The sequence below is a fragment of the Chelonoidis abingdonii genome, chromosome 24 (genome assembly GCF_003597395.2).
Source record: "Chelonoidis abingdonii isolate Lonesome George chromosome 24, CheloAbing_2.0, whole genome shotgun sequence".
Classification (NCBI taxonomy): domain Eukaryota; kingdom Metazoa; phylum Chordata; order Testudines; family Testudinidae; genus Chelonoidis; species Chelonoidis abingdonii.
The window spans coordinates 18570830-18580813 of record NC_133792.1 but is presented as its reverse complement, the minus strand read 5'-3'; the positions used below and the strand labels follow the sequence as shown (position 1 = coordinate 18580813).

General features: G+C 46.2%; 1 protein-coding gene across 2 annotated transcripts in view; it reads right to left on the bottom strand.

The window, feature by feature from the left end:
• Positions 1-2700: 2700 nt before the first annotated feature.
• Positions 2701-9984, bottom strand: part of RXRA (retinoid X receptor alpha) — a 228971-nt gene continuing 221687 nt past the window's right edge. For both annotated transcript variants that reach the window (XM_032767609.2, XM_032767610.2), the window contains one exon: positions 2701-9613. In XM_032767609.2, the coding sequence (XP_032623500.1) occupies positions 9466-9613 (148 nt within the window). In that variant the 3' untranslated portion in view covers positions 2701-9465. The remainder of the gene's footprint in view (positions 9614-9984) is intronic.

The following is a 9984-nucleotide window of genomic DNA, read 5'->3' as shown; positions in this document are numbered from 1 at the left end:
TCACCTGAGACACTGCCTTGGGGGTGAGGGGTGAATTTCAGGCTTATGCAGAGTCCTGGAGTGGGCCCTGTGTATTTAAGAGCATATGTGGGATTTCAGTAGTGAAAAGGCCAGACCCTTCTTCACTCAGCAGCACCCGATGGTGTCCTTTTCCCCATGACGGTGTAAAATCTAACCTAGTTGTAAAACCTTCTCTCCAGTTTTCTTTAAATTGTCCTTAGAAATGGGGCAAAACTGAAAGCTCAATTCCCAATATTCCCCCACAAAAGCGATGGATTTGGCGTGGATCCAGCAGTGAATGGGATCTGTTTTCAGACTGGATGCAGCCAATATCTCTAGGGGAACAGCATAAGATGGCTAACCTCTCATACAGCCAGAGGCTCTTTCTAGAAGTCCTCCATTCAAAATGGCCCAAATCAATTGATCTCTCCAGAATCCCACAAGACAACATTTCACAAGAACAGCTCACACCATTTTTGCAGCTGTCAAACCTGAACCACGACCCAATCCCCAGCCCTCAGGGCTTCAAATCCTAATCTAGATCCAAACACTAGGCCTGATCCTGATCTGTGTTACATGGGCGTGAATCAGGAAAGATTCCACTGAAGTCAATGGAGTTGCCCCAGCATTAGCTCAGTCAGGTCCACAGCTCCTTGGGGCCAATTTTCTGTCATTTCACCCTGTTGCAGTATTGTATACTTAACCATCATTACCATGGTACTGTGCAGTAACAGCCTCAGACTCTGCAGTAACACTACGCTGTAGCGTTAGGGATTGTAACAGCCGTATATTTTTCTAAAAGCTTGCACTAGGGAGCACAAAATGCAGCGACCTTGCCGAATATGCTGAGTTTAAGGTAAAAACTTCCCCCACCTCCCTTTTCAAACAAAATGCAAGTGCTTTTTTAAATTCGAAACAATATAAATGTTATAAGAACACAGATCAGCACTAACTCAATTTAAGCCCCACCTCCCTCTCCCTGTTTTATCTATTTTGTAGCAATTGGAGAACATTTACCTCCAGTGTAAACCCAAGAGCAAATTCAGTGTTGTTTGTAGCACCAAGTTCAGGTTAGAGCCCAGACGACTGCTAGCAGCTTCTGTTCACACACAAACTCAGCAGGGAAGGTGGGCTTAAAATAATACAGTCTCCTGGTATCTTAATGCCAGCCCCCAGGGGACAGAGTGTCAATATAATGTTGTCACCGTGCAAGTGGTAAGTGTCACAAAAGGACCGTGACCCCGTGCGCCTACTCTCCATGCTGGGCCGAACACGTAGCGCATACCTACGTATTAACTTCTCCCTTGTGCAGTCGCTGTCCTGCTATATTTGTTTAAGGTATAGATGTTTTACAGTGGAATATGCCACCAAAAAGGCAGCCTTGCTCCTCTGTACTGGCTGATCACAAGCACCAGAGCATGCTGGGAGCTGCACAAGACCATCCCCTCAGCAAAAGAAAAGTCAAGGGCTGACCTCCATTCCCAGACTCATCCCCCCCCCCTTCACCCCCCAGTGATATCAATTGTCCACGCAGGGCCTGATCCAAAGCCTCTTGATGACAAAAGACTCCATGTGCACAGGACTTTACACCCTTAAGTCTATGGCCCATAAGGTACAAAACTGAATTGACATTGGTTTTGGATCAGGTACTTGCCTCTTCCATTGTGCACCCACAGCTCTCCTCATCAGCATGGGGGTTTTACACTAGCCACCATCCCCATGACCTGTTCACCTCAATCTCCAGTGATCAGCCTTAACAGCTTTCCAGTGGCCTGGAATAACAATACCTGAGTATCTGCAGCATTCCCTAGCTATCCCCTATGCTAAGCAGAGAGAATTGTGCCAGGACTGTATTTCTATTAAGTTATCTCTAAGGCAAAATCTGAAAGGTGTTAAGGGTGATTTGCCTACGGTAGAGGGAATGCTTTGTCCTCACAATCGCTAATATCCAGTTCACCTCTGGGAGCGCCTGGAGTTCTGAGCTGTATCAAGGGGCATTCTCTGGTCCTTCAGGTGTTTCGGCAAATTCCAAGGCTCAGCTGGCTGAGCAGCAGGCAATGGGGGAAGGAAAATGTCTGTTTTCCTCCACCCACCCAACCCAATTGACAGGTTTCAGGCCACTTGTGATCATGCATTGCACAGTGTAACCCAATAAAGGCTGTGTATTCTGAAGCGTGTGGCCTGGGAGGTGAGGAACAGCTTATGTTTTACACAGGAATGGACGGGCCTGTGGTTCTCTAACAGGAATACAGCTCTTGCGTAACAGTGGCTGGCTATTGGCCAGAATTTCTGTCCTCTGACCAGCTGTAGACAGATCATGTGTAAACCAAATGGCAACAATAACCTTAGAGGGCCATGAAATCTCAGCCTCTCTTCTCCTGACATCAAGCAGCTCAGGTTGCCTAGTTGTTCAGGTAGGGAAAAGAAAAAGCCAAGTAGAAATTTAAACAGGACTAAAGGTGGCCACAGGATGGAGCTGTGCACACTGGTTCATTACAGGTACAAGGGAGAAAACAAGAAGTTTGCCAATGATTCCATTGCAGCACTGGTGTAGGATGCAATCCAAAGCCCAGGGAAGTCAATGAGAGAGTATTTGCATTGACTTCAATGGGGTTGGGATCAGGTCTTTAAAGAGTAAATCAAATAACACCCATTAAGAACAAAAGAGGGCTTGAACGGGATTATATTTTAAAACGCTCATATATTTTCTTTTTTTCCTCTTTTTTTTTTACAATTCTAATACAATTGTTCATCAAAATACTGGCGTTTCCAGCAGCATTTTGTGTGTGTGTGAACAATAATACACGGTAGTGATTTCACAGTAAAACAGACCTGCAGGAACGCCGGATAAACATGACAATAGACCAAAAAAATTTTTTTTTTCAGAAGAGGGGAGGAAAGAATAAAAAGTTCATTAAAAAAAATATTTCCAAAGAGATTTCATAGAAAGCCTTTAAAACACTGTCAATTTTTTCTCCCTCTCATTCAGGTTTCCATCCCTGTGGTGGAACATCTATATAGAGAGAAAGAGTTTACAACAATCTCTATAGAAGCAGAAATAAAACAATCAAAGAATATGTAAGGGATAAAATTACATTTGTACAAAAATAGATTTTTTAAACTTTATTGATGCTTTAGATATTTTTTCCTTATCTTCTTTTTTTATTTGTTTTTTATTTTTATAATTCTTTCTAAATTGTATTTTATTTTAGCTATCCACCCCATAGCTAAGGCATCTGTCGCTAAGTGTTGGGAATTGCTAAAGCTATTTTAGTCAAATCACCTGCTTCTAAAAAAAAAAAAGGCATCTTAAAATAGATGCATTTCCTTTGTCTTCAGTTATAAAGATCTGGACTTGGTGCAAGCCAATCCAGAAGGGGTTCCGATACAATGTATTCGCTTACATGAAGCAAAAATGTACGAGAAAAATAAAAGAATCAACTTAAAGAAAACAAAAACACAAAAGTCTGTAATTGCTACGGTTATAATATATGTATATGTGAGTGAGGATATTTATACAGTGTATATATCTACAGTACATACATGTATACACACGCACATATGTATCAACTTAAAATAGATCATGCACTCTGGTCACTGATGGGGACATCATCAGCTATTTAGCCACTGCTCGTAACAGGGGCCGGCTACAAGGTCATGTGTCTCCATCCTTGATCCCACTTCAACCACTACCATTTAGGATTGTCCTCAAAGAGTGGCAAAATGTTGATTGGCAGATTGGTGCTCAGGTGTGGCTCCTTTGGTGTCCTGCTCTGACGATAAAGAACCAGCCTTTGTTCATTTGCTGATCACAAAAATTGAAGTTCCTCTTGCCTTTTGGAAAAGAGCAAATCGCTTCAGGGCTGCTGAACAGTCCAGGTAGAAGGTTGCATCAGCTTTGCTGCTGGATGTGCGCTACTTACACCCCGACTGGTTACAACGGGCTGATGGGTCGTGGCAGCGTGGGAAGGGATGAGCAGGCAATGAGTCAAAGGACGGGTGGCTGAATATATTCTTCAGTTACGCAAGTGGGCTGCAGTTTGTTCCAAAGAAATATACGACTCAGAGAGACTGGATCTTACAGTTCACTGGAGAACTCCAGGGACTGGGGGTGGAGCCAATTTGCTTTTCCAGTCCTGGACCTTTGAGACAAAACCAATCGGATGTATCACTCTTCCCCCGCTGCAGACTTCTCTGGGTTTAGGCTGGAACATTCCTCTCCAATGGATGTGACGCAGATTTGAGTTGAAACTGCTGTCTAAAGGTTGAAAGTGCAGAGATTAGCTAGGCTGCCAGGAACCATCAGGCCAGTTACGTTGTACGTTGCCTAAGTATACAGTACTTGTACGTTTTCAAGGCCTTTCACTCAAATAGCCCCATGGCGAATGTTTTACATGAAGTGGGTGTTTGGGAGTTAGGGGCTCGGGGAGACGGGAGTTGGGGGAAGGTGCAAAGGCTTGAGGAAACATCCTAAAATGCACATTGATTTAAACTCAGTTTGTTCCAGGATCCAGTGGAAACACACACACAAGGCAGCGAGGAACATCCAGTGTGGCAGGTGGTGGCTGAAGAGCTGATGTTCGTTCTATCTTTAGAAAATTAAAGATTGTCCCACCAAAAAAAAAAAAATAATAATAATAAAAACCAACCAAGAATTAAAAAATAAATCACCTTAATCGAACCAGATTTTGTGAGAATACTAATGTCTGGTTAAGTAGAAGTCCTAGCTCTCTAGTGAATAATGTGCCTTTTCTGTTTTACCCATGTATCACCTCTTCAAACAAGCACGTATTATAGTTATAATAATTATAATGATGAGGAGGGGGGAAAAAACCCAATGTGAAGGAAGATACAAATGAAGGAGTCAATTAAATTCATGTAAAAGCAGGTCACTTTAAGGCTGCTGCTGCTGCAAAAATCACAGAGCTCACGTGGGTTTCCATGTCACTCCAGCTGGGGAACAGGCAGGGCCAGGAACATTTGGATTGAGATATGATTTTGGTAACTGCCACTTGTAGGTCCTGAAATAGGCTGTTCATGTTTGTTCAGGGTCAAATACGCTCCTACAAATGCTGCCTCGACTCCCTGCAGGCCAGATCTTCAGCTGGCACAAATCACCATAGCCTCCACTGATGTCAATGCAGCTCTGCCGATCTGCACCAGTTGAAGATCTGTCTCTACCTCTGTGGAAACACCCCTAGAAATTAAAAAGCACTGTGCATTCCAACAGAACCGCCTGCAATGGGATGCTTAGAAACATTACTCAAGCCTCATGCTCCTTGCTTGGGAGGTTTTATTCTTATTCCCATTTTAAAGAAAGGGAAACCGAGACACAGAAACGTGCCCAGGGTTACACAGCAAGTCTCTGGCAGGAGTCCTGACTGCCAGACCGCCTGATGTAACTGCTGGATGATACTTCAGCCTTAACCTACAGGATTCTGCAGGGATGCTCAAGTTTCTACTACTGGTACTGCAGTGTTTGACACTATTGCTCTAGGACAGTGGTTCTCAAACCAGGGCCGCCGCTTATTCAGGGAAAGCCCCTGGCGGGCCAGGTCAATTTGTCTACCTGCCATGTCCACAGGTTCAGCCGATGGCGGCTCCCACTGGCCACGGTTGCCGCTCCAGGCCAATGGAGGCTGCGGGAAGCAGTGCGGGCCCAGTGACGTGCTGGACACCCTTCCCGCAGCACCCATTGGCCTGGAGCAGTGAACCGCGGCCAGTGCGAGCTGCAAGTGGCCGAACCTGTGTACGTGGCAGGTAAACAAACCGGCCTGGCCCGCCAGGGGCTTTCCCTGAACAAGCGGTGGCCCTAGTTTGAGAACCACTGCTCTGGGATACTGAACTATTTATTTATTGAAGAGCCAGGGAAGCCATTTAGACTCAGACGTGGTTCTACATTAATGTGGGTGAGATGTGCTGCATGCTCATTAGATCGGAGCTCTGCCCACTTTTCCCCAGGGGGCTCAGAATCCGCCCCCCCCACACACAAGTCCGTCTTTGGCCTAAACCAGCCCATTCCCTAGCTCCTTCTGACGGCTGATGACAAGCTGGCTAAGAGCTCACATTTGCAGCCTAGAAAAACAAGCAGCAACTCGGACTTCCAGCCCCTAACACAGCTCCTTTCAAGCATCCAATTAAAAAAAAAAAGGGGGTCTGCCCAATGGAGATAAACAAGACTAAATGTTTATTACAGTGCTATGTTCAATGGACTCTTTAATAAAGCATCCTGATATTCTCTGGCAAGCAGGCTCTAGGCAGACAAAACACACAATCCAGGCTTCTGAGACGCCTTCTAAAATGTTTAAACACCTGAGATTCAGTAGCACGGACAGGGATTGGGATCCAAAATGCGGGTTAAAAAATAACCATGGCGCTCTTGGGCTCAGATCCCAGGTGCCAGCCTGGTGGGAAGTTTACAGGTACCCGCAAGCTCCTGCTGACCACTCTCTCACTCTTCGGATGGAAATGCATAGATCATGATGGTCCACGTTGGCATCCTCTAGATGACTAAGTTCTCTTGCCATGTTTTCTTGGCAAATTCTTCCAGGGTGAAGCTGTTTAATAATATTTTTAGCAGCGCCCAGGCTGCCAAAGAAACGCAGCCAAAACATGTTCCCTGTCTCTGTGGATTTGACACTTGAGGCTGGACTGGGGGGCAGTTTTGACCTGAAATCCTTGTTGAGCTCCAAGATGGCCTTATTCACTGACAGAATTTGAACTGCCAGCATGCTTGGAAAGGGGGCAGCAGCTGTAAGACTTAATATCAACCGTGCCTCTGAATGAACATAGGTAACAGCCGAGGGTTGAATTTGCTTGATCACACTTGACTGAGACACAAAGCAGCTATTTAAAGAGCCAGTTGCAACCAATGAGGCGGCAGGGGAGGAGGAGAGGGGAAGAAATAGTTTTGGACTCTAATAATTTGTCATTTTAAAGCACAAACCAAATAGATGTAGATGAGAAGTCACTGGTAGGGAACCAACTGCAGGCATCTCTTTCTTGGCTTGGCCCAAATGCTCCTTTCATGTGTTAAGAACAGCTACTTTCCTCTGAAAAAATCAGCAAGAGACTTCATTGTTTCTTCTGCTTTTCCTTTTCATTTGTTTTCTAGCTTGGCCTCAGGCGACACCTGCTCCCTGGCTGATTCGCTGCCCCCTAAGAAACCTGAAGACGTTCCCTGGAGTTTGTGAAGTGCTGCGATTTGGCAAATGCACAGGGATTAAGTGAGAAGCCAGCAGTCCGTAAAAGCAAAAAAACTGAGCCTCTCCCCACACATGTTTTAAAGCAGCTCCTGCTGCCTGGGACAAGCAGCCAACAGGCTGAAGAGCTGGAAAAAACATTGTAAAAGTGAGATCCAGCAGACTGTGAAATAACCTCCCTTCTAAGGGAAGTAGTGGAGTCCTGGATTCCCAGGTCATTTCAAACTGGACTGGACAGAATTCTGGGGAACAGACTGTAGGGAACAATCCTGCCTGCTAATGGATAAGATCTTATTAGTATCTCTGATCAGCAAGTAATTGCTCTTCAGTGGGTGTGCTTCTAGGATCAAAGTATCTAAAAACCCACCAGCCACCTTGCTGTCCAAGAGAACAGAGATTTTTGAGTGGGCAAGCTCAAATTACTGCATTTTTGTTTCCTGCCTAAAGCCGAATTTTTATAACATAGCTTCCCTCAGAATTACCACAGAAACATGGACAATCAGCCAAAGGTACTGCCAAGGGAAGTGATCTCTTCAGTGCTTCCTGCTGTTCTCTGATATCTCCCCAGGTGTGGCAAAGATTTCCAGCCCAGGTCCTTCCAAAACGGAGGTATCCCTGAATGCTCATCACATGTTGCTCTAAGAAAATGATGTGAGAGTCCAATGGAGAAGGCAAAGGGGATTTTGGGGGGGAGGAATGGGGGATTGCTTTGAAATCTTTATTCTGAGATGGTAAATTTAATATTTAACCAGCAAATAGAAAATCACCTTTTTGGCCACTAGGACAGAGGCTGCACCCCCATTTTCTGATCCCTGTGGGGAGCACCAACTCACTCACAAAAATCAATACCTACAGCAGATGGGGAAGAGTTTTGGAGAAGGCACAGCCCTCACTTCACCAATCAATCTCACCAATTAAGTGCTCCCCTAGAGCCCAATTTCCCATTGCCTGGCACCCTGTGCAGTCATTTACACCCGAGCTGCCAAATCGTCAAATGAGGTGGTAACATTTTGCACTGAGGTCAATGATTGTGCAAAACAGTGATGAATTGGGCCCTATCAACGTGACCGTGAGCTGAAAAATTGGTTATTCGCACCACTCCGCCCATTACCAGCTCCTAGTAGCCATCAGTCCTACTGCCAGGCAAACTGGCTCTCCCAGAACCCCTGACAAGCTCACTAACATCAACTAGTTTGCTTGGCCTGCTTGAGCAAGTGTGCGTGGACACCATAATGTGAAATGCACATAGTGTTATGGGTCATGATGAATGCCTGTGTGTTAAGGAAGAAGTAGGGATTCCAGTAAGACTCTTACGAGGGGAGTGGGAATTGGAATCATTGCAGCCTTAAAGCAACTGCTACAGACTTGTGCAATCCAGATGGTTCATGTTTTGATTGGCTAGCTCCACAACTGAAAGAACAGTCATCTTTGGAAAAATCATGACACGCTGTTGCTTTTCTAGAAGGAAAGCAGGGCACTGAAGTCACCGCCGTCCACACTGCCCTCCACACACAGAGGGGGGCTCAGTCTCTCGGTGTGACCGGTCATTTCTCCGTTCAGGTCATTAGTCTGGGGAGGGGGAAGGGGATTAGCGATCAATCCCACAATCCCCTGCTTTTCATTCAAAAGAGAAAGCTCCGCAAAAGATCCTCATTCGCGACATGGCAGGGGCCATTCCAGAGCGACTTTCCTTGAGAGAAGTAAATACTAATTGTTAGAAACCAAAAATATAGATTCTTTCCTCTTTTAAAAACTCCATCCTCTGAAAATATCCAGCTGTGGGTAAGCAGGATTAAACCACTCCCCCAGCTCATCCAAACCCCAGCCGCTCAGGGTTCCTATGGGTGGGATCAACCCCGCCACGTGCTTCCAACCAACCATCTCAGCCGCATGCAGAAATCCAAACCCAACTACGGCAGGGGCAGGCAGGGAGCCGAGAAGCCTGAGCTTCAGTTGAGTTACAAACTCAGGTATGCCAGGAGGCGGAGCAGGGGGGTTGTTTGCTTTTGATACGCTACGTCCCACTTCTCTACATCTAAAACAGTAAAACAATCGTCAGCTCCTTCGATGCAGCAGTGACAAAATGAGCAGAGGTCAGCGTGACGAGGAGGCAAGGGGTGGCGGGGTGTCACCCTGGGTCAGACGGAGAAGATCGGATGGGGTCTCCGGCCCCGGGGAGAGGGAGGAGGAAGAGGAAGAGTGGAGGTGAGAGGAGGCTGCTGAGGCCCCCACTGGGTGAAGGGACTGACCCAGCCAAGATTCTCTAAGTCATTTGGTGGGGTGCTTCCAGCATCTCCATCAAGAAGGTGTCGATGGGCGTGTCTCCTATTAGCTTGAAGAAGAACAGGTGCTCCAGGCATTTCAGGCCAATGGATCGGAGGGCGGGGAGGCGAAGCAAGAGTTTTGCAAACCTGCAAGAGTGAAGAAAAGAACATGGTTAGACACCTCACACTCAGCTGGCGTTGTCTATTGGATTCAGAGGTGCGGTGCAGCAAGGAAGGGAGAGCTTGCATGGCTCCTGTGAACGTTCCTGGTAGAGATGGGTCTAGTCTGAGCACAGCTCACCCTTTGGGCTGGACTTCTCTCTAGTTACTGGAAATCACGTTGCTAAATCCCCCCTACACGCATTACACTGAGAAGTTACCAACTGGCTCTCTGCTGTGGGACATGCAATCAAGGTAAACAATGACAATAGTCTGCGGTTACCACACGTGAAAGAGGGTAGAGGGAATCTCGCCCTCTGGGTTGTTGGGTTTGCATTTGGCAGCACTTTGTGTAAAGC